The following is a 26,773-nucleotide window of genomic DNA, read 5'->3' on the forward strand; positions in this document are numbered from 1 at the left end:
TGGCATCTGGAGGGGCATTACACTTCCACATCAACCAATGAAAAGCTTGCTTGCATGTCAGATGGACACAGAGTAGTGCCTTTAACTGGGAGATGCACATTCATTATTAACCCATTCAAACCATCACTGTACAGATAACAGACCCTTCTAAAATATCCTAAAATTATAGCTATCAGAGCTTTAGGTTACTTGTGTAACCTCGGTTCTCAGAGTAGTCCAATAAACAGCCTCCACTTTTAAGAGTTAGAGAGCTCGTCCAAATCATTATGGGGAATTTCAGGTGATGTAAGCCAGTGCATCAACACAGCTGTGGCTCCACGGTCAAATCTATCCCAACCATCCAAAAGGCAGAAAGTGATTCAAAAGGAAATCAGCCCGTGACGGTAAAGCCAGATCTGCAGTGCCGTCTTCTTCCAGCACTACAACCCACCGTCGCATCAGAGGACAGAAAGAAAAGGCAGAGAGTGAAACACCCAGAATAAAAACAAATCAAAGCCCGATGTCATCATGTAGAGGTTCCATCTGTTTCGTCCACATGAACTAAAATGCACTTTTTAAAATGAATTAGAGAAACCATTCCCAGACACACAGACACAGACACACACACACACACACACACACACACACACACACACACACACATGGTTTCAGCTGTCATACAACTCGTTTATTTTACTATAACTTCAATATATAATCTAATTTACAAACAGACAACAGGCCGGTGTTAAAAGAGAGGAGGCTAATTTGGAAGCAGAAGAAATGCAGTTGACTTTTCCCTCATCATATACGTTTTATAATTTGGTTTATTTTAAGTTCCTGTTAATTAAAAGCACTGGATGATCTAATCAAGTTGTCAAGATGTGACTTATATCTCATAATGCTTGTGGTGTTGATGCTTAATTGGGAAAAAACTGGTAAATTTATCATATTTTGTACTTATTGTTGCCCAAATCTATAAAAAAAAACATAGTGCTATATTTTTCACTTCATATATTCCTGTCAATTTGGAGCACCACGTGTGTGTCCATCCGCAGCAGAAAATAGTGCCTAAATTGTGTAGCTTTGAGTAACACTACAATGCCCAGATGTCAGGTAATGCATTTAAGAAGAAATGATGAATATGTTGGACGTGCTGGAAATAATATTTAACTTCCCATTCGTTGAGTTTTCCTTGAATTTAGTCGGCTTAGTAAGGTGCATCCTCCAAAAAGTTTGACAGCTGAAACCACATTTGCAACAACATGATGCTCCACATGGTAACCAGGGACCCCCCCCCCCCGAAACGTGCATTCAGTAGTTCTGATGAATATAAGGCATTGTTACATTTATCAGGAGTTAAATCAGATTGTGCAAATGCATCACATATTAGAGAAAGTATGAACGGGTGAGGGAGAGTTTGCCGTTAGCATCCTCCTACATGTAAACGTTTTAAATGTGACGCTTCAGCCGACCACATGAAACGAGGCCGCGCTGTACGCATCCTACGGGTGACCAAACGCTTCTGTTTTCTTTGGCAGTAGTGGTTTCTTTATACAGCCATAGAAAGAAAAAAAATGCATTTAACTATTTTTATTTTTATTTTCACATTTTTTAGGCAAGTCACGGTCCGAGGGCAGAACAACAGATTAGCTGATGCTGAGCTGAGCGAAGCCCATCAGTTTGACATCGTCCGGTAGCTCAGATCCCTCGGTTCCAGAGGCCTGTGGGGATAAAACACAAGAAGTCATCGAGTGAAGCGAAGGAAGAAGATGCGTGGAAATATATATAAAGAACTACACAAATACTAAACAGACTCACTAATCACAAGAGAACTCATGTGTTCGATGTTTATTTTGCTTACAGGGTTACAGTGTGTAACAATAGCTCATGCTTATGCTAATGGCATGAGCTAACGCTAACGGCTATCCTTCAATGAGCATTATAGCTAAGATTATCAGTAAAGTATTCAGTTTAATTTAATCCTACTTATATTTAGTGATCAAAAACTACACATTCAGGGGAAGACAGCTAATTAAGTAGCTCTTAAAATTTGATTTGTTAACAATACTGACGAAATGATTGTTTAAGAGTAACTTATTCAGAAATGTCCGTCATATTTTCTCTAAACACTTATTTGATTATGAGGTGATCCATGACTTTCCTTAGGTAGTTTGGCTGTGCTTCTGTGGGGTTTAACATCAATAATTGCTTCAATTGACTACGTTTTAAGATCCTTTTGAGATGAAGGTGGTGGAGCACTCACCAGTTTGAAAGTGACATTTTTATTGGCTTGAGGTTCATCGACTATTTTCTGCAGGTTTGCAGCAACTGAAAAGAAGACAAACCGGAATATGAGACAATGTGAGGTTGAGAAAATGTTGCAGGTGTGTTTAGTTACAAGTCACTGACCTATTACTAAGTCCCTCCCGTCCACCAGGCCTGCTGACACCAGCTCCTGGGACACACCGTCTGCTGTGTCTGAAATCAGAGCATAAAAACTAAACCTTTACTAAATATATTTCAACAGGTGGATAAAACATTTCCTGTGGTTTCAGATGCCATTGGGAGAGTGTTAAAAAAGCTTCTCTTTTGGTTTCACGGCACATCTTTTGGAAATAAACACTTCTCAGGGCTGATAAATATTCCTTTTGACCTTAGTGCACTTTTTATTTGGGTTGCTGTGATGGAAAACGGACATCAAACGTTTGCCTATCTGAGGACCCAAAGTGTGGCGTCCGCAACTGCTCTTTGACAGCAGCAAACAGAGGGTTGGGGTTTCATTAAGTTAATACAGATCTTCCACTCACCTCTGCCTGGCATGAACTCAAAGCGAATGTCATTTAGCTCCTTCTTTGAATTCCTGAGGAGATAAAAGAGATGACAGCTTAGAGGAGAAAAAATCGATCATTGATTGGTTGGAAAAACTTTTACAGAAAAGGATTAGAGCCACGTGGGATTTCTTTATTTTAGAGCTGACCAAAAGTATTTTAGTTCTCAGTAAAAAAATCTTAATTCTGAGAAAAGTCAGAATTCCCAAAAACGATTCAGAATTCCAATTGAAAAAAGTCAGAATTCCCAGAATTTATTTGGGAATTCCCAGAAACAAACTCGGAATTTCCAGTAGAAAAGTCAGAATCCTGAACAAAAAAGAAGAATTTCCCTTTTGGTCAGATCTAATTTCTTTCCACATTGGTAGGAAACATACCTTAACCTTAATACCAAACTAATGGGGGAGTTGACGCCTCCTGAGGCAGCTGGCACCTGTCAGAACACAGATACAGGCATCAGAGCAGAGTGGAAAATAATGAGTCCTCCCACAGGAGCGTAACACAGCCGGGGGAGGCTAACCTGTGTGAGAGAAGCAGCGGTGGGGGCGCCTGCCGTGGGAGACGTAGCCTGGGTGGAGGGTTGGGAGTTGACGGGGGTGGGCTGCAGTGGAACAGCCTGAGGTAGATGTGCCTGACCGGGGGCCGGCTGCGGGGGCTGACTACTTAAAGGGTCCGGAGTCTGGAAGGCCTGCAGGAGAAGATATTTAGGATAAAAAATGATTGTATTTTAGGAAAGCCTGCCTTTCATTAAGCAAGGTCCACCTTCTACAGCATCTTATGAACTCCACAAGACAGAGGACTAAGAACACAGTACACTGAGGTGTAGAGAAAGAAGGTTTGAAACTCACCTCCGAGTTCTGCGATCCCTCCTTCACTCTGGGAGACTGTTGGAGACAGAGAGAAGGAAGACACTCAGAGGAGGATATCAGTGTGACGGTGGTGAGCAAAGCAGTAACAGCACACAGGATGCAAAGAACACACAGGAAGCAGGGAGGTGGACGGATTGAAAGGTGGACTTTAAGGTGTATTTGACAGAAGTGTGATATAGCTATGCATTGTCTAACAGGGTAGAAACCCCTCAAATATTTCTGTGTTTTTCCAGCAATATTTACTTCACTAACCAGCCCTGATTTCTAAGAATACTGGATCCACAGCGAGACCTATCGAACTACTTGATCTGATTTTCAGTTTCCAGAAACACCAGATATACAGTATATATAGCATGATGCTAATGCTAATCTGAGTAAGTGAAATACGTATCCTATAGCAGTTTTGTTTCTCAGTTTGGATTTGACAAGCAGATACGCAGCATAAGTGAACGAAAAAACCCCAAGAAACGTAGCCTTGCAGACCTAAATGTCAGAAACCTGCGCTCTGATTTGTAAAGTGACTGCGTGTTCAGGCTGTTATTGTATAAATACATAACACTGATAAAGCCGGTGTAAGAGAATGAAGTTCAGTCGCATCAGAAGCAAAGAGAAGAGCGTCGAAGCAGAAGAGATTTGGTCAAATTTGAATCCCATGATGGTAATTAGTGCTGTAATTAAAAATCATGTACAATTAATTTGCCTTGTGATCTGGTCAGTATGAATCAAAAGTGATATTTAGAAAGAGGAATGGAAATACAGATGGCTTCCAGGAAAGGTACTCTCATGTCTCAAGTGTTAATTCATCCTCAAAGTAGCTTCAAGCTTTAAAGATAAGAGGTATATAACTAACGTGGACTCATTCTTCTATGAAAGCTTCCTTCTTATGAGGCAAAATGTCTTTAAATAATATATTCAGTACTTACTAAAGCATATGTGATCTAGATACTCTTGTTATCTCATCCACACTACTGTACATCTGACCATAAAGCCTTGTTTCTCTAACAACAATCCTCCTCATCAAGTGCTTCCTGCCCTCTATAGCGGCTACTAGCGCTAAAGCTAACATGCTTGAGAGTGCTTCCTTGTTAGGGGAATGCCATCTGTATTGTGGGTGCGAGTGAACAACCCTCTGTTTGGGCAGCTCCAGGGGGAGGGAGAAGCGCACTTGTCGCCTGGTGGCACTAACAGGCTTCACCTGCTGCTCCTTGGCCGTCAGACAGAACACACACACACACACACACACACTCAGTGGAGAGACAAAGGACACACATGCTACTGCACAGACATGAGAATGACAGTTTATAGACATTGTATTGAGATTGAAAATGCAAGGCGTGTAGGGACGGTAGAGACACAGGATCTGACGTAACCATTGTTCTGAATCTCTTGGACGATACATCCTAAATAATAACTAGAATTAACTTCCTGTTGGGAGGTTGCTCTTTCTTCTCACCCTTAAGGCCGCGATGGCTGCTTGGCCCTCCTCACTTTCTTCGTCCAGCTCGTCGTCACTCCATTCCCACTCGCCGTCCTCCGTTTTATGCAGCCGACCACTTGAGCCTGGAACCCGACGTACCTGAGGAAACACGTGCACACCACTGAGTTCATCGCCTATATTAAAGCACGGATCGTAGACTCAAACCGCTCACGTCTTACCCTTTTCGACCTCTCTGTTATTGTGGGTGCCCGCTGCAGCAACCTGTCGTGTAAATATTCATGGGTCTGTTGGGAGGGAAGAAACACAGTCCATAATCTGATTCAGTAATTGTACTGTGGCCTGTAATGTGCTTCACTAACACTCTCAGCTACACTGGCTTCCTGTCAAGCCTTGCATTAAACAGCTCTAGACCTCATGTAGGTCAAAATAAGGGGCCACAAAGCATGCCCTCTGCTGGCCACTCAGAGTACTGCAGTTCCAGATCAAGGCCATGCACAGCAAACCAAACCAGGTGGTATTTATGCAGGGAGACATGCTGAGTCAGCACTGTAGTTGTCCCAGTTTCTAGGGTAGTGTGTAGCCAGAGCTGGAGTTGCACTGCTTATCTCTTTTGAGGAAGGAAAGTAATTGGTTGATTTTCATACCTTGATGCATTATTATCTAATTGCTACCTAAACCCAAGCTTCCTGGAGCTTCATAAACAACCTACAGTCACAGAGAGCAGGTTCATTTCAAACAGAGGCTGATCACATGCTATTTTATCTGCAGGCTCACACCAGGAGGATGCTGACTTCACAGGGGGCTAAAGAAGAACCTACCTTTGCTTTCTGGAAGAATTTATGCTTCAACAGCTCTGAGGATGTTGGCCTGGAAAACAGCAGAATGACAACAAATTAGTTATTTTCATTTCATCTTTAATACTTGTATTCCTAAAAAAGATCCACACCTTTTCTCCGGGTCCTTCTGTAGACACATGGAGATCATCTTCCTGAAGGATTTGCCGTATTTCTTCACCATCTCCTTGTCTGTGACGCCGGTCTCCAGAGCGGGGGGGTCGTTCTGCAGCGTCAGCATCAAGACCTGGAGGGACGTAATGATTACTCGGATGTCACCAACCTTTGGTATATCATGTGCTGCGTCCACAGGAAGTCAGAGTTTGCATTTTAACTCAGCTTGTGTCAGTAAGAAGCTCCTCAGTGTGCTCACCTTCATCGGCGGGTATTTGTGATAAGGTGCGGCCCCCGTGGCGAGCTCGATAGCTGTGATCCCGAAACTCCAGATATCTGCTTTGAAGTCATAACCCCTCACCTGTGGAAACAATATCACATTATCTTCATCTCATATTGACATGAGAGACACAAATCCATGGGAAAATGGTTTGTTTTTAAAGGAGGCAACGTCCGATTTAGGGGTACAGAAATCAGAAATGGCTTTTCCATATATACACAGATATTCATTTTTTATATTAGGGTTGTTTTCTGTACATTCATTTTTTATTTCCACCAACCTGCTCCATGACCTCAGGGGCCATCCAGCACGGCGTTCCCACAAACGTCTTGCGCACTTTATTTCTAGTCATGTCACCACCTGTTGCTAGAAAGGCACTGACGCCAAAATCTGAAGCAAGGAAACAGAAAGTATTAATTAGAAAAGGACCAATAGGAGTACTTCAAAAAAGGTTGGTTTCCCTCCACAGACAAGGCATCCTATGCATAAATACCCAGAGAACAGGGCAGGCAATTTAGTCTGGGTTGAGAGGCGGTGTTGCCGGGTAAATACCTGCAATTTGCACTGAACCGTCGTCCCCGAGGAGAATGTTTCCAGCCTTAACATCTCTGTGAAAGACAATAATTCAAAACCTTGAAACCATTAAATAAAGACAACATATTGATATGGAGTCATTTGAAATGCTAGCTGAGTTTATGCTGCCTTGGTATCTTTTCTTTCCTTTATTGCTAAGTAATTACTTTATACTTGGTAGGAGATATGACAGGAAAAGGAGGGGACCAAGACAGCTACCTTGTGGAACTCCAGAAGATATGCAATATTCTTTGGTCACATGTTCTCTACACTAACACACCTTTTAGCAATATAGGTTTTGAACCAGTCAAAGGCCCACTAAGAGAGTGACCAACCCAGTTTGTAAGACCCTTGTCAATAGATTCTAGTAGAATAAGAACTGATCCTTGCAGAGGTATTAAGTCGGAGCAATATTGTTAATTTGTTCCTCCCTGCTCAGCCTCCCCTGGTAAGAGGATTCAGCTGGGATGTCTATCTGACTCCACACACACACACACACTGCCACCTCACCAGCCAGACAGAGTAGTCATAGCAACAGACTCTCAGTGATAAAACTGGAAAGGGTCAAGTGAAAGACGAGGGAATAAAAGGGGAGGATGGCGGCGGTGTCACAGAGGATGTACAGGCTTTCAGGAAACGCATTTTTAAAAGAGAGTAACGGGACGGTGGTTTTGACACACAACCCTCGGAGCGACCTAACACCGCCTTCAACAACTTCTAGCAGATTTCATTAGTACAAAATCACCCAGAGACATCTTTAAACTGTACTGACAGAAGCAATGCAGTTCCTCCTGTCACCAGAAGGAGGCAGCAGAGTAAAGGAAGTTACAGATCCCACTGAAAGAGACATGCTGTGGGATATTTCCAGCAGACAAATGGCTCTCAATGAAAGTAAAAATAGATGTGTCTTTGGAGTATTGGTTTGGAGATGACTCAGCTTCCCAGAAACAAAGGCTCACTTTATTCGGTGTATAATTTAATCCTTATAGACTGTGTCTAATAGCAGATACACCGGGGGGTTAAATGCTGCAGAGGTAATTGTGGTGGTTTTGAAGATGTTCTTGTTCAGGAAAACAGCTGAAGGGTGCTGACGACTTCAAATGCATGCTGTAACGACCCCAGGATCCCAATAAATTAATGAGTTGATTGGTGGCACGTACAAGGTGTTGGAGTGCTAGCCACTAGAAGCGGGAGTGTTGCATAGTGATGTCACATTGTTCCGGAAGGCGTTTTTAGCCTTTGCACAGCATTTAATGCACTAAAACCTATATAAATCACACAAACAGAAAGGGGAATCCCCCTAAGAAGCAGAATAGAGCCTATTAAAGAGTTTGCAGGGGTAGGTTTCAGATATTTGCTGGATGCCTGCTGAATTCTTTAGTGTATCTGCCAGCAGTGCTCCAGCACAACACAGCAGATCTCACAGTGACAGGGAGTGGCACACAGTGAGCCACACGGGAGGAATGCAGCATATGGGACATATTAGGACCTTTGGCTGAAGAAGCAAAACGTGGGGGAATCCCAGTTGATCTGCAGGGATGATCAAACTATTCAGACTGGGACTCTGAACTGAACAGGCAGAAAGAGCTGTCTGTGTTCTACATGAGGTCCAACTTTGATACGATGAAGACCAGTTAAATGAAGGAAGGGGAGGACAAACGGAACGGCTCGTCCCACTGTCTCTTTCTACTGTCTGACATAACAGCAAGGTGATTCCAGGTCACAGTATGTTCCAGTTTCTGCCTCTCACTACTGGTTACTTAAAAACAAGAACACGCCCGTCCTCCACCTTGGGGCGTCGGCGTGGGTGATTTACGCCTGGTCATTTGAGACATTGCTTTTTAAGGGGTTGCAGGGGAGGTGCACAGAGGAGGACCACCTGAGGCTGAATGGCTAGTCTTTCCCAAAATACTTCTAGTGATTTACACAACCGCAGCGTCCTCTCTCAGTGTGTCCAGTCATGGCTTCCTGTGAGTCAGGGTTTAGCAAATGATGTGCTGCATTTTAATGGGTTCAGTTCAGGCCACGCTGAAGCATATTTCTTCCTACATTTGGTGAAAGAATAGCTGCAGGATGCTCATGGAAACGTGTCAGAAAGTTGACCTAATGCTAGTTTAAGAAACATATTTTATGATAAAGATGAACAGCTACACAACACCAACATATATACCTATATTAACGTGTTGAAAATGGACACATTAAATAGTTTTACGCTGAGAAACATCATTCTATTATTGCTTTAATGTGGATTTGATACGCTCCACTCCAAACCCACGGAGCGCCATCATTCACAAAGAGACCGAGGTGATCTGAGGTCCTTCGGCATTCATTCAGAAGGCTTCGGTTTACTGCAGCAGATTGTAATGCTCAGAGGAAAAAGGCTGCAGACAGTCATTAACATTCAGAGGAGGAAGAGGAGGAAGAGGAGGAAGAGGTGGTGACACAATGCACCATGCAAGTTCACAGAAATGCTGTAGTGGAGAGGAAACTGCAGTTTAACTCCCAAGTACTCAGATCAAAATCTACCTAAAGTAGTCATTGTTTGATTGGTCCATTTCAGAATAATATCTCTGATATGTTTTATAATGATTGATCATTAAAGTGTTCTCAGAGCTGGTAAAGGTGCAGCTAGTTTGAATGGCTTTGTATACTGCAGGGTAGCTGCTGGATTTACTGCAGGTGAACTAAAGTCTGATTTAAGGGCTGATTATATTTACCATCATTCATCCTAATCTGCCCGGCAACTAAAGGGATTAAATAAATGTAGAACTACATGATTTACATCTGAATTTTAGTGGAGTAGAAGTATGTGAATCTACTTTCCACCTGTGATTCAGCCATATGTGCTCAATCCCTTTAAAGCCCATAATAAATGTTACCCATAATTAAAAAGTGATCTCCCATCAGAGAGAGCGAGAACTTGATATGTGTGGCCTCCACATATTTACAAGCTGCTGAAATGATAGCCAGCTGGGAACAGCCGCGGTATGAAACTGTCAGGAAGATTGATCCTCCTCATCTGGCAGCTCCAGCTCCACCGGGTCGCCTCGTGTGACATCACATCCTGGTGTCAGGCGCACAGTGCCCCCGATGAAGCCGTAAAAAGAGGCTTTACGAGACGCCCTGCGGGTCTCCTATACACACGAAAAGACCTCCCGTTTCTCCAAAACATCTTCTCTGTTTTGATTGCTTTCTCCCTTTCTGCTGAGCTCCATCTCATCAAATACATTTCTTATCTTGTTTTGTCAATTTTCCACAAGAAGATCTCCCAGACGCTCCCAGAGGCGACATAGCCGCAGCCATTAGCTGATTATTACTGAACCTCACATCCAGTAATCGGCCTCTCATGCCTCCAGAAGACGGGAGGTTCAGAGATGAGAACGACACACAAAAGAGCTGAACAATAATTCAATCTTCAGGCTGATTTTCTATGAATTATTGGATAAAATCTGGGAAGCTTAGGAAGGATTCTTACAGAGTGAAATGACCCGGAAGTCTCTAAGTCTCAGTAAGACCTCTCCTCTTCTCATGCGTCTATCACGGTCTGCCGGGGGTCCACCTGCTGCTGGAGTTAGAGGACACATGTCCCCTTTGAGTCACTGAGTTCCCGAGCCTCTGTGAATGTGGAGGTGGAGCACTTCGCCGTCGGGTGGTAAATGTCTCCGGTCGAGGCTACAGCTCGGCCCCGAGACTCTAATTGCTTTTCTGGTGGATGGAACAGTCATGTGACACTTTCTCCCTCCTCGTCGAGCCGCACCCCCGGCCCCTGGGACTCATATGTTCCACAGGAGGAACACACCTGGCCATATTTACATTAGCAGACAGTCCCCAGGGCGGACTGTGATAAATGATTTTTCTATTAGTGTCTGTTTGGACGGGGCACGGATTAGGAGGCAGGATTCACTCTGACCCCGTCACATTATGCTGAAAGTGGATACAGCAGCAGAGGAGGATTATCCTCTTAATTAACACAGTAATTGAAACGGTGTAATTCCATACGTCTCTACTTATAGTATCTATAGGGTGCTGCAGTTCTCTAATTAAGAATTTAATGAGTTGAGGATTCGTCTGCACTCTCTCATCCAAGCCAAGTCAAACGTCTGTCTATTGAGGACCAATAATCTGTGCATTATCTACACTTTTGGTAACAGCTCGAGCTGATTTTTCTTTCCTGTTGCATCCTCACACTCCATATTTGTATTTTGCAGACCCTTTACATGCACACAAACCTTTATAAAACACACTACAGGAGAGGAAAAACCCCTGAACAACAAAACAGGGACTCCCTGAAGTTCATTTAAAAATGTCTTGCACCAACTTCCAATAAAAATACTTACAAAGCCTCTGAATTAATCATAAAAACTGAGTTCATTTCATTAGTGGTGAAGCATAAAACCATAAATAATGCTCCTTCTTCTGGAAGACTCACATTAGGGAAGTATACCTCCTCCTCTCTATAACCAGCGTCACCTTTAGGAGAAAGAGGCTGTCTTTAAATGCCACTTCCTTGGTTATGTCATATGGAGAATGCCAATGTATTTAGGTATTTATTTGCATAGGTTACCTTTAATTTGACTCATATTTCTGACTAAGACGGAGGAAATATTTGACAAGATCACCTAGTATGACGACAACAGATATCACACACTGATAAGAGGCATATAATGAGTCAATAAGTCTCAGGTTAAATAATACCCAGTTGTGCTGAAAAGTACAATTATGAGCCCAGTGAGAGTTTGCATTGATGGTTTGCACGTCCAACAGCATCTTCACATTCAAACGAGGGAATAATGAAATGAGATCTGTGTCTGAAAGTTATGATGGTCCCAGACAATCAGCCTCTGTGCTTGAGAAACACAAATAGAAACAGATTCCTCACGTCCCATAAAGTCCAGGTGGGAGCTATACTATTATTACGATGTTTTTTTAGTGGCGCACCAGAGAAGAGACGGTTTCTGCTCCATAAAACCTCAAGGTGAGCTCTGACTCTGCGTTAATAGAGGCTCCTGTGTGGGTTTTGTTACCTGTGGATCTGTCCGTTCTTGTGCAGGTACTCCAGACCCTCCAGCACGTCCTTCAGCACCGTGGCGATGCTGGCCTCGTCCAGGACGCCCGACTTGTGTTCGCCCCGTGAGATGATATGCTTGATCACGTCCAGCACGGAGCCTGGGGAACAACAACAGAACGGGGGGTTGATTAATTTCTTTGAGGACAATGTGTCAGCATCTGAGAGAAGTTAAACTATCCAGGAACGGGCTGGGGGATCCAGATCCTGCATCAATGAGAACTCCGCTTCAGGCTAGCTGATTTCGTTAGCTAAGCCTAAAACGTATTTATGAAAATACAAGCTTCCTGCTGGAGTGGCAGACGTTCAGAGGATTCATGTTTAACCTCATATTGTTTGGGTAAATTAGATTGTGTTTGAACACAGAGGCCCTTCAAAATCCTTCAACCGTAAACAGCAGCATGACCTTTCAATATGGAGAGGGCAAAACAAGAGAAGCTAAGACATGCATTCCTTAAAGTCTCAATGTTGCTTTGCATGATATTAAAAAGGAAATCAGTGTGTAGAAAAACAACCGTCTTAGTGACTAAACAGCACGAATTTGGTGTCATTGAGAGACACTTCTTTTGGACCATTGCCTTTAAATTAAACTAGAAGCTTCCAGATTCTTCTTTGAGGTTTTCCGTCTAAATGACTTTCATTTGGATGTTGAGCACAGCTGCAAATGTGAAAAAGTGCCTGGTTAAAACCAGCGTCACGTCACTACTCCTGATGACGACACCATTACAGTCTGAATGAGTTTGCAAAACCCTATACTGTATATGCATTTTATTTAATGTGCTTTTAAGAATAGATTCCAGGTGCAATTATGTGATTTTCGTAGGCTAACAGAAGCTAGCGTCGCAAAGTGCTCCCTCGATAAACAGCATCAGGATTTCCCTTTTGGATTTTGGTAAATTGCAGAAAATAAACTCTGTGGCCAACACACCTTTATGGTAGTTAACAGGTCGTATTCAGCAGGATCATCTCCACAAATTCACACCACTTTTTGTAAAAGAATCGGCAGAAATAAAAAGCTAACGTTAAGCTATAAAGGAACTACACCACCGCCAAGCCAAAGGCGGCTTATGCTCCTCTTGATGACGTTTAGTCTCTTTAAGTCACTTATTAGGAACCGTCCCTACCGACACACAGAAGCTTCAGACAGTCAGAAGTGGGGTATTAACTGATGTATTTTATGTCATAAAACAAGACGGGCAAATCTTGTACGCTCATGTTAATCCCAGACTGTATTTCAGGCTTCTAACCACTAAAACAAACATTTACTTGGAGACAAAGAGAACTGGAAGTGGTAAAATGCCAACTCTTTTCCTGGCTTAAAGGACTCATTACTGCACCACTGTATTGGCTGGACAATTAAAAGGGACACACGTTCCACAGTGTATGATCTCTTTTGTAGCACTTTGCACAGAATAAATACATCCTTTAAAAAGAGGTTCCTTATTTGCATTAGAAAATTGGGGCGACACTGGAGGAGGGAGGACAAAGCAGAGCAGCAAAAAGATCCCAGTAGCTTGACAAGCTGCATTGTGCTGCAGTGGTACACAAACACACTGACACACTGTCACACACACACACACACACCAGCACTTGCAAACAAAAGCTGGAAATGGGCTTTTCAAGGTCCTGAAAGACCGACCGTGATACAATTCCAGGACTGAATTGATTGCGTTTTAGCGTCGGTGCCAGGCTAAGGGGTGAAGGGGGGAGACAAACCACCTGAGACTAGACAGCGTTATTGCAGAGTGTGAGACGGAGGCAGAGCGAAAGAGGAGTGAGGGAGGGAGAGACGGTGGGTTCAACGGGTTCGTTTGCAGTGACGATGCACGGCAGAAAATGTGATTCAGCAGCGTAAAACATTCAAAGGGAGGAGGGAGAGATAGTGAGAGGAACGTCTCTGATGTGACGGGTGTTTGAGGCTCATTGAGAGAGGTAGACGTTTTCTCTCCTCCCTCTCTCATCGCTTTTTGTGCTATGGCGCGAGGCAGGAGGAGAGGAGGTGACAATGGAGAAGGTGCTCAGGGTAGGAGGAAGGGAAGAGAGTCACACCCAAGTGAAGGGGGAGATGTAGTCCTAATGAGGCAACAAATAAAAGGCTTGAATACAAGAGAAGAAGATTAAGGTGCAGGAACCCTGCTTACTCAACTGGATGTGAAAAATGACAGCCCTACCCCTTCAACACATTGGGAGTTGGTAGAATTAAGTGAGAGGATTAAATCTCTGCAGATGGTATGGGTGGGTACTCATTAAATTACAACAAATGTAGAAGCCGAAAGCGGTCGTTAATTTGGGCATACTTTGTAACAACGGCCAGGTGTCAGTGTTTCCTCCGCCCTGCTTACAGACTGACAGGCTGGAGGCAGTAAGTGCAGGTGTGGTGTGATTAAATGTTATATAACGCGCCACACCTGCTATTTTATTAGAAATAAGAGACGTTGTACATGTTTCAAGTACAGAGAGCTGAAGAAAGGGTATTGTTACCAAATTACAAGTTTAGTTACTGCTGACCTTACGACAAGCAACCAATCAGAAGACAGCTCTATGTAGCATCGCAAGCTAGCAGGGGAGGTAACCAAAGAAATTATGGGAGTGCAGCGTAACCCCAACGTAGAGTGCTATCAATCTTCCCATTCAACACCCTACAAGACAGAAAAATATTCCCCAAAATGTCAATCTTCCACTGGAAAGCATTGGCATACATAATCAAAAGCAGACCAATGACGCACAGTTCCCTGAAGCTGAGGTGGCGCCGATGGGAGAACAGTTTTCTGAGTGCACGCACAGCATGATTCAGGCTTTGGAGGATCATTAAATGTCAGCCTCTTTCAAATGCATCTGATTGAATCCTCCATGCTTCATTAGCTGGTTCCAACGTGCCTGACAGCGCCAAAATCAAAAGGTTCTTTTTGCATGGGAAAAACGGCAGCTTCCAAGATAAATGACACCTGTTGGCCCGGTTTGAATGCTGCCTATCCAACAAACCACAGGGGGTAAAGTGACAGAAGAGAATGCAAAAACTCAGGGGAAAATGCCAAATCCTCAGTTCAGTTTCAAGCTGGATTAGTCAAATCCTCCCCCTCTTCTTCTGGATTTCCATCCCAAACTGAAGGTGTAAAGCCACTTCATTTAACTCTCACTTCATCCAGAAAAAAATCCCCTTTAGTCTTTTCCGTTCTCCTGGTCGGAGCAGGAGCTTTGAGACCGAGGGAGAGGATGAGAGAGTAAAAAAAAGGGGGTGAGGAGGGGCGGACGAGGGAGATCAAAGCTGTTGCCAACTGTGCTAAAGGCCGATGGGGAATGCCAAGCAGACGTTGGAAAGGGGAGAGGGAGGGTGAGGCATGGGAGAGGCATAGGTGGTGCAGAAAGAAGGCGAGTAAAACCCTGAGAGAAACTTTAACCCCGATTTCTAGGAAACCAAACACACGTGCTTGAACCTGGATCCAATCACATTCCTTTGTCCGCGTTCTGGCGTCACTATAGGCTGACATCATGATCCACTGGCTGCAAACTCCACCAAGTCCTTTCAAATGCTAAATTGAAACAGTCAATAACAATCCGCCTTGAATGGAGTGGCCTTTAATCGAGCCGGGCAACAGAGAGGGCCGTGCATTAGACTCCTGGGACTCGCTTGCTTCAGCGTGACTCATATTCTGTCCCAGGGGGGTGCAGTGGAAGTCTGTCAGTGTGTATTCAGTCAGAGACGGGTTAGGTCTAAAGAAACAGTTGCATTCAGAACAGGAATTTCTTGCCTACCTCCCGCAGAAGAGCTACTGGTTTGGCCTTGCTTTATATCTGTACTCAATACGTTCCTAATGAGACGGAGTTGTATCTGAGAGGCTTTCCCTTTAAGTTCCTATTTGTAAAAGGGGGTCTCAAGGTGTCAAAGGGGAAGGCAGGACTCAAGTTGCAATCATACTTCCACTACTGTCATTGTAGAGTGATGTTTCTTACTTTCCTGCTTGCTTGCTAACTTTTTTCCTACATGCAATGGGGAATTCCAGCACTACTTCAAAAAGGAGCATGGAGAAAAGAAAAAGTCTGTAAAAGTAAAACTCCAGAAGAACGGGGGAGTGTGGGGCGTGTCCCTGTGAGGTCAGCCTGTTCTTTCTGTACAAAACATGCATTGTTTACTTAATAATAAAGTCATTTTAGTCTTAATTAAGCCGTGCTACTCCCACATAGGCCCTGGCAACTGCTGCTGCACCCCGGGGGTTCAGTGTCATGCTGCCCAGGGCATCTGCCGGTGCAACACGAGTGCCATACCTTCTATAAGTGCCGTAAGCCAATAAAACAGCAGCGGCATACCGACAGCCGACCGCTAAGAAACGGCACAGCAAATGTAGCATGCTGGGCGAGGGAAATGTAGCAGCCCGGACATACGTGTAAGTTATCCTGCAGAAGACTGAGCTAAGGGTGCATCAGTGGTTCAGATACTGCTTCACCAGCGTCATGCATTCTCCTCTGACAGGAATGACACCTGCAGGAATGCTGATCCATCATAGCAGGAATAAAAACATGCCACAGCTTTTTCAGATCGAGTGATAGCAGTGTTTCAACAGCAGAGGACAAAGACAGGATGGAGACGGAGGGTGGAGGGTTTCTAACGGGCAGCCCTCCTCGAGGCTGGTATGCTCTGCCCCGTGGAGCGACGGTCTATAATTTGAAGCCTGTCTCCATGGCAGACGTGGCCATGGCCATCATTTAATTACTCTGCACAATAAAACTCCACATCAAGGGCCTGAGTTTAACGGGGGAGAGAGAGAGTCTGAAGTGGTGTCAGCTCCTGCTGCTCGAGCGGCGCTTGGCGGGCACCGTGCCCCCTCGCTCCAGCTGCAGGGCGGCTGCCAAGCGGCTCAGTGTTTCCCAGAGAGCCAGGCATGCCACCTGGGCATTAACCGTTACAGTGGGACGCTGTTCAAACAAGGGGGGGGCATGAGAGGGTGTAAACATGTCTGTGTGGAGTTAAGGCTGAAAGCAGGATTAAAAAAGAAACAAAAAAGGGGATTGAGGTGATGTTAGACGACGCTCTACCTCTCAGACTTATCTAATGCTTTGGACATATCCACCTTCTGCTGGTGTCTAGTAGTCCTCCTCCAGAACCACAAACACAATAAAAAAAAGCGAACAAAACAGATGCAACGGTGGCATTGTGCGCTCTTCCTCTCCGTGGTGGCCTCCTCTTCAGGCTCCTCTCACTAGTTAATTGCAGCGCTGCCACATGGCTGCCTGCGGGGCTGTTATTACCTCTGCCCTGTCATTAGTTACCGAGTTAAAGCCAGGAAAAAGAGCTGCAGCTCACACAATGAATATCAGCGCTGTCACTAGTCCCTGCAATCACTGGCAGCAGCTCTGCCTACTGTCACCCTGAGGGGAAGCCTGCCAAGAACTCTGGACCCCCTGATTATGACTTTAAGGCCGGGTGTTCACAAACTGTGATCTAATACAGCGCTGCGAGGAAGTGCATGTGTGAAAAAGATTGAGATTGATAGACAGAAGTCAAGGGGAAAGACATATGCACTTACCTCCGAGCAGCTTCATGACCAGCCACAGCTCGTCCTTCACCACGAAGGAGGTGTAGTAAGACACAATGTTGGGGTGGTGGCACTGGCTCATGGCCTGAATCTCTTTCTGTGGGAGGACAGAATAAAGGAGACAGGAACCAATCAATCAGAGGGTTTACTTTACCTGAAAGAGCAGGTGGAAATGGGTTAAAGACTTATATTAGAGCTGGAGTGGTTGTAAGATGCCTCCATAATAAACCGTTCCTTATGTTTTCATCCAACTCCATTTTCACTGTCCCATAAAGAGGTATGAGAAAAGCCTGGAGGAAATACACCGACTGCAGCCACAATGAATGCGTATCCTTCATGGCTGCAGCTATTCTTAACATCTAGTGCGATGCTTAAAGACCTTCATGACGTCAGCAGTGAGAAGAGAAATAGGCTAGGTCAACAAAATGCATATCTCTGCAGAACTGGAAGAAAAAAAACAGCCGATGCTCAGCCCTTTAAAACAGCTGTACGCTCTCTTTGTGCGAGGTGTGTGTGTGTGTGTGTGTGTGTGTGTGTGTGTGTGTGTGTGTGTGTGTGTGTGTGTGTGTGTGTGTGTGTGTGTGTGTGTTAGTGGAAAGCAGGGGAGTTGAGGTAATGTTGGCACAGAAGTGTAATCCTTCACTTCAGCGACAGCTCTAAAAGCATCTGAGGATAGACGAGGCTCCTGTTGCACCAAACCTGACTAATGAGTGAACGAGTTATTGGGGATCCATACTGATGCACAGCGTCTCAGTACTTGACATAAACACATTTAAATGATTGCATATTTATTATTTAAAACTATTAATAATGTATCCATTGAATGTTGATTAATAGATGACATCGAATCACTTTGTTGGACATGTTCAAACCCCTTTAGTATCATGAATGATGTCCTTGCATGATGGGTAAAGTAAAATGTTATCATGCAGAATATAGTAACCTGTCAAAAGACATGTTATATGAAGTAAAAATGACTAAAAAGGACTTTAAACTGTAAATAAAACAATCTTAATGGAGTACTGATGCTCTTTATGAGGAAACAGTACCGCTTTGGTCCACAGGGGTCGCCAAACTCAACACAAACATGAAAGTTCCTCGTAGTAATTTAAATTAAATGACACAATTTAATTATTTTATGTTAAATCTAAGGCGTGATCAAGGTCAAAGTGACTCCCATCTTATTATCTATTCAACTTGTTCCACTCTTGCAAAGCTCATCATGTGCCAGATCTGCAGTATCTCTTTATTGAACATCAATAATCGACCCTCTCATCTAATTACACCACAAACAACCTTATTTCCTTAAATGTAAAGAAGCTATTTATAAGGGCTATTGAGTGTTGTACCATGAAGGGTGCATCACATAGTCCTGTCACCTGAGGAACCTTAACACCGTGGCTGTAAACATTTGTTAAAGGCATTAATCGATAGATGCTTGTAGGTCTAAAGCCTAATGTGCCATCAGCAGAAACGCTCAGCTCACACCATGTGCATTAGCTGCCGAGTCATCAGTATTGAGCGTTCAGTGAGTGCCTTCGACCAGAGAGGCGTCATGCAATCAGAAATACCCCTTGATAAAAGAGTCATAAGGGTGGATGTGCAGGAAACGGTCATTGGACCTGCAGAGGACAGAAGCAAGGTGTCAGCAAAAGAGGACACCATTCAGATTCAAGCTCTGATCATTAAAGCTGTTTTCTGCAAGCTAGGTTTACAGTGGCCATATGGTAGTACTACAACTAGGCCAAAAAAAACGTATTCTTGACGACTAACTTTGAAAGACACACTTTTAAAGCTAAATCAACCAAGGATACAGACACTTGAGCAGCCTTTATTTACATAATGTGGTCCTTAAAGTTGTTGTATGAGCTAAAAAGGCTAATCTACAGTTATTTTCCAACCAATAAGGGCTCCCTTGGCAAAAAGCAATGAGAATTTTACATTTGTTTGACACATAGAAGCGTCAGACCTTCACGAGTGGAGTATTTACTGACATACTTCTGAAAATCCCAGCAGCTTTTGTTCACCAAAGGCCTTCTGACCAAAACCAAGCTCAGAATACTATTGACCTCGAGACAAGGGAACCTGAAGTGGTGAAATACTCGTCAGTTCTGGGTTTAAGGACTTCATTTGACCGGCCGTGATGCAGCTGAAGGCGGAGATTAAAGGAAACGCATCTCCCCGGATGTTACGGTATATTTCTGTTGGTGAGACTGAGCAACTTTCAGAGGAATGAACCCTGAACTCCAGCTCTTTAGATCTTTATGTACCCATGGTTTTCTAATTGACAAGCTGTCCACTAACTCCCCGTCTGTGTGCTGTCCCCACTATCGTTCTGTCTCTGGATGCTCCAGGCTGAGAGGGAACAATAATGATGCAGCCTGTTGCAGACCCCCCCCCCCCCCCCACACACTCACAGTGGAAGGGGAAGGTCACGGCAGCTCTGCGGGCCGGGGTAACCCCAGAAAAGGACAACAATGGGATAACAGGAGGATATCGTGCTCGGCCGTTGGCAGAGTTTTCTCATCTTTCCCCAGACAGACAATGTGTGAATCAGAGGCTCTTTGTTGGGGGGGGTTAGGTCACTGTAAACCTATGCTGCAGAAAGACAGTGGAAATGTGCTCATTGTTTAAACAGACGACTGACATTGGCATGTGTTTGCTTTGTGAAGTTATTTTGAAGTGTTTTTCTTTCTGTACAGTCATGTAGAAGCACATCCAGCACATTCAATCTGCAGGAAATCCAGCATTAATTCTGGGGAGTCATAACATCAGTCGTACTGTAAGTGTATCTATATATAAGATTCAACTTATCCAAGCACTTCTGGAAACAATAAAAGCATTTCTCATTTATTTTTACTGGAAGTTGTACCTCAAAATGCAGAACTCAGAGCCACAGAGGCACATTTCTACATTAAACTATGTCTTTAAAAGGGTTTCAGACACCAAAGTGAGAGGATGAATCATCAATTTTTGATCCAAATATGAACATCAACAACTTTACTTTTGAATTGTATGTCTGGTTTTGAGTGTTGCTTTGACCTCATCCTCACAAAGCATTCAGAGCCGTGTTATTCAAACCACCTAACCTGCAAACCACAGGTGACACGCCCGCCTGCAGCACATACAAACTCACAACTTGTTTCACTTTCCCATGATTAAATTGTCATTGTTAATATCCAAATCGCAGGTAACGTGTGTAGGACACATTTGCTTTTAATAATGATCATCTGCTTTGCACTCATAAGCCGCATAACATTAGCATAGCATATTTCCCCCTCGTCTGCTTCTGCATGAATTAGCTGTTTGCAATCAATCAGGACGTGTTAAGGAGGATTTATTCTGCTCATTTTCAAGTCATTTCTGCCTCTACCGTGACTTGTTTACATGCTTAAACAATAAATGCCTCAAAAAGTCGACATTTTCTCCCTCTTAGAGTTAACTTCATCCTTTAGTGGGGGCCAGCAGGCAGACCGCCGAGCAGAAACTCCACATCTGATCAATAACAACATCAGAGCAGACACCCAGTCCCTAATGAAACCGTCTCTCTCTCCCTAGTGGAAATCACATTGCTTTATAGAGCCTGTAACCATTGACTCATATCTGTCCAACATGTCCACTCAAATTAAGTCAAAAGTGAATAACTATGATGCACTGAACAACTCATTCTACCTTGTGATGAGGCCACACACGCACACACACACGCACACACACACACACACACACACACACACACACACACACACACACACACACACACACACACACACACACACACACACACACACACACACACACACACACGCACAGTTGTTTTACTGAATTTGATCCGATCTGTGCAGTAGTTTGTCGTGTCAGAAGACCTTGAAACCGAGCACCAAATAAATAAACGAGCTATTGTCACAATGTGAATACCGTCACAAACTGGTGCCACAGAGTGCCACAGAGAAGCCACTATAGAGCAACGTTACGTCACTATCAGAGCCTCACACACACCCAGTATGACCCAATACATAGAACACACACACACTGGAAACTACAGTCTGCAACAGATAGGAAAACGTACAAGTCTTAATGCTGAGATTTCATATTTCAAATCATCAGAGCTCCTATAATAGGTTGATAATTCACTGTGAAGCAAAAGTACAGAAGTTAAAGGCCCTTATTCTGCCATTACAGCAACAGTACAGCATGCATTACATCACATTCGGCTCTCACTGCGTACTCCTGGCTTCAGAATTGTAGATTTTACTATTTTACTGCAGATTGAGCAATTTTCTCGAGGGCAAATACTTGCTTTTTACTGGTGTTATTGCTTTCATAACCACAGCTGCATTATGTGACCAGTACTGATGTTGGTTGGACTTTTATTTTCAACTCCTAGACTTATTTAAAGGGCACACGTAAACAAGTAACAATGACGACTGTGTAAGAGGATAACACAACCGCAACACACTTTAATTAAACTAACAAAGCTCCTCCTCATCTGATCTCCAGTCACTCAAAGCGCCCGTCCATCACTGTGCCAGGAATAACCACGACATGCCACTGAATATGGAGCCACGGGACAAAGTCGCTTTAAAATAATTCCACGTGCACGATTAGAGACGCACTTCTTTCAAAAACTCGTCTTTAAAAGACGAGGATTGTCCACAGGAGCGATCTGGGTTCAATTTAACGCTTCCTTGCCGTTGAACTGGGGAATTAGGAGGGTGGGGGGCGGGGGGGGGGATCCACAGGCAGGAAATCCTACCTCGCTGTATTCCATGTGACCGCCTGCTCCGAGAATCCGGGAGCAGCATTCCCCTGATTCATCCTCTGCAGATCGTGGGGGGGTTGGGGGAGGGTCGGGTTCAGTATCGCCAGTGAGTAGCGAGAGATCTGCCAGTGATCTCCAGGGCCGTGATCTCGAAAGGTATAGGCTTACACAATATTTATCTCCTACTTCCCAGAACTTTAGGATGGGAACGAGGAGAGGAAAGATCCATCCATCATGCTCCTGGTCCACAGCAGCCTTAGACCAACACATCTGGAACACGAGGGTCACTGCTCTCCTTCACACTACATTTATACTTAATTTAGTATGCCATTTATTGCACACTGAAGCCAGAAGACAAGCCACAAAGAGCACCTGATCGTGTGTGTGAAGGAGAGCTAAATGTCTGACAGTGAACGATGTGCACAGAGGAAAGAAAGACACCATGCGGCCTGCAGGAAGATGGCGCTGGGTCTAATAGTTTCCTGGCAGTAAGTGGAGTCCCTCTCTTCAGAGAACAACCAGAATAGTGTTTGAAGTGACAGGGATGATTGGAGGAGGGCTCGTAATGAAAAGCAGAGGTGGGAACCAACCCCCTGTCCACATGCTCGGACCAGAGATAAGCCAGGGAGTAGCTCCCTTTGATCACACGCAGGGGGGTTACATTAAGTCATCCCCAATACGTCAAAAATACGTGTTTTTTCCAACGTTATTGGTTTGATGTGGCTCTGTGTGGAGGAAGAGGGGGCGGGATTGGATGTATGGGGCTATTTTGATGTCTAAAAGTCTCCTCTTTAAGTTTTATCTTAAAAAGCCAATAAATTAAGAACAAAAAATGGTTCAAATGCATTTTTCCTCCCGTGTGTTTGATTGACAGCAGCTGGAATGCTGGTGTTGCACCTCAGGGAACGGTGTGCAGATAAAGTAAATAAACGTGTGCTGTAGCCTGCAGGCCATGTGTAGACAGCGTGTTGATGGTGGCGCTGGAGAGTGAGGACCACAGGGGCGGCTCACTCGACAGACGTGACATTTGCAGGAACGTTTACCTGCTGGGTAATGAGCTGCACGTCAGCGGCTAGGTATGTTAGCTTGTTAGTATGCAAAATGACCTTAGCAAGGAACTACACTTTAATACCAAAGACATGCTGCTTTTGGAGTGATGGATTACATGTAACAGGATGACGTAATCAGGATACAAAAAAAGGTATAAGTCATACCAGGAGTTCGTCCATGCTCGTCTGGCACTTCTCGAGGTTGATACGTTTGATGGCCACCTTCTCCTTGCGTGGTAAACAGTACGCCGCCTGAACCACAGCTGTGGCCCCACTCCCTGAAACACACCAGAAACAAACATCACGTTGACTATCATTCAGTCTCATAACGAGCATCGAGTATCAGACTGTCAGTGCTGCTGACATTTACTTTAGCATAATCGCTCCAGGTTATAGCACATCCTCAGGCTTGGTTTAATTGTCTGCCCCTTCCCTAACCCCCCCCCCCCAACTTTAATCAGAACTTTTAAATCCTCCCGAGTTCAGGCAGGTTAAGCCAGTTTTGCTTTTCACAGTTCATCCGATTTCTCTTTGGAGAAGCTTTACCGTCTGTTCATCAATTATGAATCAGCTTTCCTAAATCCTGTCTCGTGGAGGGGGGGGGGGGGGGGGGGGGGGGGAGTTAGGGGTCGGGAACTAACCCAGACTTCCCCAGGAGGATACTTTAAGAAGGGTTATATCGGAGACAACCAAATATCACTTTTGCAGATTTGTGGCACACATTGAAAGGTAGGAGGATTTTAATTCCTGTAGTGTGTTATATGGGTTTGAATGCATGTCAATGGTCTGCAAAGGGCTAAAATCCCTTAGAAACACATTGAATGCAATGTGATTAAAGTTTAAATCCCATAAGAGTGGACTAATCTTCATCCTGAATATTGGTGGTAGAGTAAAGGATTGTTGTATCCTCCCTAGGAGAGGTAAGCCTGTTGTTCCTGCTTCGTGTGAGGTCACTGCCCACGCTTATTTGCACCATGCACACACACACAGATTTTCCAACGACCCCGGGAGTATACATGATGCTGAGCAATGCCTGGCGCACATCGTCCTCTGGCAGCAGGTCTGAGAGAGTGATCGCTGAGCTGGTTCACCCTGCAGTAATCTTTTCCTAACCTCCTGGTCTCTCCTATTAGCCGTGGCCAAATATTCAACAGAGTGCTCTTTGTTTGGAGTTTTCATTGACCCAGTAACGTACGGAGGCCTTCACCGTTTCCTGATTTTAATTAAAAAGTAAAGCTGTCCCTGAAGAGGAACCGCTTTTTATTTAACTGTAATTATGACTTCAGGCTGTGTGGGAGAAGATCATAATTAAATGGGATAAACATATTTGAATAGATGCAACTGAGGTTATTAACAACTGTCACCCTATCTCATAATCCAATAACATTGCAATTTCCTGTCATTGACACTAGGGCTGCACAATCAATTGTTACGTTTTATATGAATCGCATTACCCTCTGGTAGAATTAGCAAAATGCAGCAAGGAAAATATTTGGTCAACAAAACTGTATTCTAGTGACTGAATAGAAAATCTATAAAAAAATCTAAATCTCCAACCCTAATCGACTCCCAGTTAGAGTCACTTCAATCCCCGTGCATATGGGACAGACTACTTCCTGAAGCTGTAGTGGGTGCCATCTATTGCTTGGAGTTGCACAACTTTCCAGCCATAGCTCAGAACTGTAATTATATCCTCCACACCCCCCTCACCACCAGCAATACCAAACAAACCCCCTTGGAGCCCGGCCAGTGATGGGAGCCCGGCCCCCGGCTGGACCACTGGGAGCCAGTTGCTCCGGCCGGTACACATTGGCATATAAATTCCTCCACGCACACAAACAGCCAGTCGTCAGGGGCGGATGGACAAGCAGGAGGTTTGTGTCGGGATGATGGTAAATGGGGGGGGGATTGTTGGGTTTACAGCAGGCAAGGTCAAGGGGCACCAATGCTAGCCAATTAGCCGGAAAAAAGAGCCATCCAGCAGCTAGTCAGGACCGTGAGGTAATACGGACCTGATGCTCTTTGATATTTCTTCCAAGCTCAGCACAAGGTTATCCAGCTCAGAGGAGTCGCGTCTCTACGATCCAGTTACACCATTATGAAATACTCAGAGCAGCCTTTGAGGTTTTAAGCAAAGCTGCAGTAATTACACCACGATGCACACGGGGGGGTGGGGGGGGGTGGTGGCACAAGTGAGTCTCAGAAAATAAGACACAAATCGTCACAACTGTCTTCATCCCATTTGGGACGAGGCACACAAAGTGAATTAGTGCCGGGGCTTTGAAACACTCAACATCTAATCTGCTGGCTCACAAATAAACGCTGCATTTCAAGTGTTTAGTAAAAGACTGAATAAATCAGAACAGGAGTCGGATCGTTACGAATACAGACTTCGATGTTCTGAGGACAAAGTTGTTTTGGAAGCAGACGGCGAAATCAAATCTACATATATTGAGTTACAACGTTAGTCCAAATGAGAGAAAGATGATCCAGCTGGCAGGTGACTAAGACGCGTTGTGACAAAGCCGAGGGACACCGAGTTATGGAAGCTTTTTGGATTTTCAATGGTTGTCCCTGGCTTGAAAGTCCCGGTTGCAAATACTTATGGAAATGTGTAACCAAATCCAATTGTTTGGTTGCTATGATCAAGGTTTATATGTCACATTTCATCATTAATTTGTTGTGCAACTCAAAATATAAAGTGACTAAAGCAATATTTCCAGTTGCAACCAAAACCTAACAAACCTTGCACCCACTCTGAGAAGTTGGTGGTGATTGTCTTTTTTAACCAGATTTTTTATGGTGGTTTTTTTTACATTTCAAGCTAAACCGCCCTTTGAATTTTTTTGAACTAATTGCAGTGTAAAGCTATTATAACATACAACAAGAGAACCTCAGAAACCTTTTCCCCTAGCACACACACTGCTAATTATACCTTTCGTCCCAATTATTTATCATTTATTTAACAGCAACAGAGCTCATACGGACCCCCATTTTTCTGAACTGGTATACGTCTTTGAACACAAAGATTTCCATTTACTCTGTGAGCTTTATCATCTTTGCACCCATTTCATTTTTGCATAAGTTACATTGCATCTATCTGTTGAATCTGTAGATGGTGAACTCGGTCACAGTCAGGGGAGGAGAGCGTGATCACGCCTGTGAGGGAAAACATTGACAACACAATCATGATCTTTGAAAAAAAGCATCCAGTGTTTTCTGTAAGCATGTTTCCTCAAAACAAGTGAAGCTTTGCATGAAACGCTCGTAGATTATGCCACTACAGCCAGGTGAAGTGTGAATGGGACAGGCAAGAGGGGTTCTTCTTTGAAATCAACTCCACTGTTTAACCCTAAATACTCCGGAGCAGGCCTTGCCATTAACCCGATAGCTCATGTTTGCTCTTTAGGGAGTTGACATCCCAGTATGGAATGTTTGCATTCTTTCTATTCTGG

General features: G+C 44.1%; 1 protein-coding gene across 3 annotated transcripts in view; it reads right to left on the reverse strand.

The window, feature by feature from the left end:
* Nucleotides 1-1,558: 1,558 nt before the first annotated feature.
* oxsr1b (oxidative stress responsive kinase 1b) overlaps nt 1,559-26,773 on the reverse strand; it is a 29,432-nt gene continuing 4,217 nt past the window's right edge. Inside the window, exons 2-19 of one of the 3 annotated variants that reach the window (XM_063912388.1) lie at nt 23,484-23,596; nt 17,502-17,607; nt 11,939-12,080; nt 6,894-6,949; nt 6,622-6,731; nt 6,321-6,422; nt 6,061-6,194; nt 5,933-5,981; nt 5,333-5,398; nt 5,130-5,252; nt 4,803-4,874; nt 3,656-3,691; nt 3,328-3,495; nt 3,185-3,240; nt 2,787-2,839; nt 2,389-2,457; nt 2,243-2,307; nt 1,559-1,700 (exon numbers count right to left, since the gene is read on the reverse strand). In XM_063912388.1, coding sequence (XP_063768458.1) covers nt 1,626-1,700; nt 2,243-2,307; nt 2,389-2,457; nt 2,787-2,839; nt 3,185-3,240; nt 3,328-3,495; nt 3,656-3,691; nt 4,803-4,874; nt 5,130-5,252; nt 5,333-5,398; nt 5,933-5,981; nt 6,061-6,194; nt 6,321-6,422; nt 6,622-6,731; nt 6,894-6,949; nt 11,939-12,080; nt 17,502-17,607; nt 23,484-23,596 — 1,595 coding nt within the window. In that variant the 3' untranslated portion in view covers nt 1,559-1,625. Of the gene's footprint in view, nt 1,701-2,242; nt 2,308-2,388; nt 2,458-2,786; nt 2,840-3,184; nt 3,241-3,327; nt 3,496-3,655; nt 3,692-4,802; nt 4,881-5,129; nt 5,253-5,332; nt 5,399-5,932; nt 5,982-6,060; nt 6,195-6,320; nt 6,423-6,621; nt 6,732-6,893; nt 6,950-11,938; nt 12,081-17,501; nt 17,608-23,483; nt 23,597-26,773 lie in introns of all 3 variants that reach the window. The other 2 variants (XM_063912387.1, XM_063912389.1) reach the window with 2 other exon arrangements.

The sequence above is a fragment of the Eleginops maclovinus genome, chromosome 21 (genome assembly GCF_036324505.1).
Source record: "Eleginops maclovinus isolate JMC-PN-2008 ecotype Puerto Natales chromosome 21, JC_Emac_rtc_rv5, whole genome shotgun sequence".
NCBI classification, from domain to species: Eukaryota; Metazoa; Chordata; class Actinopteri; order Perciformes; family Eleginopidae; genus Eleginops; species Eleginops maclovinus.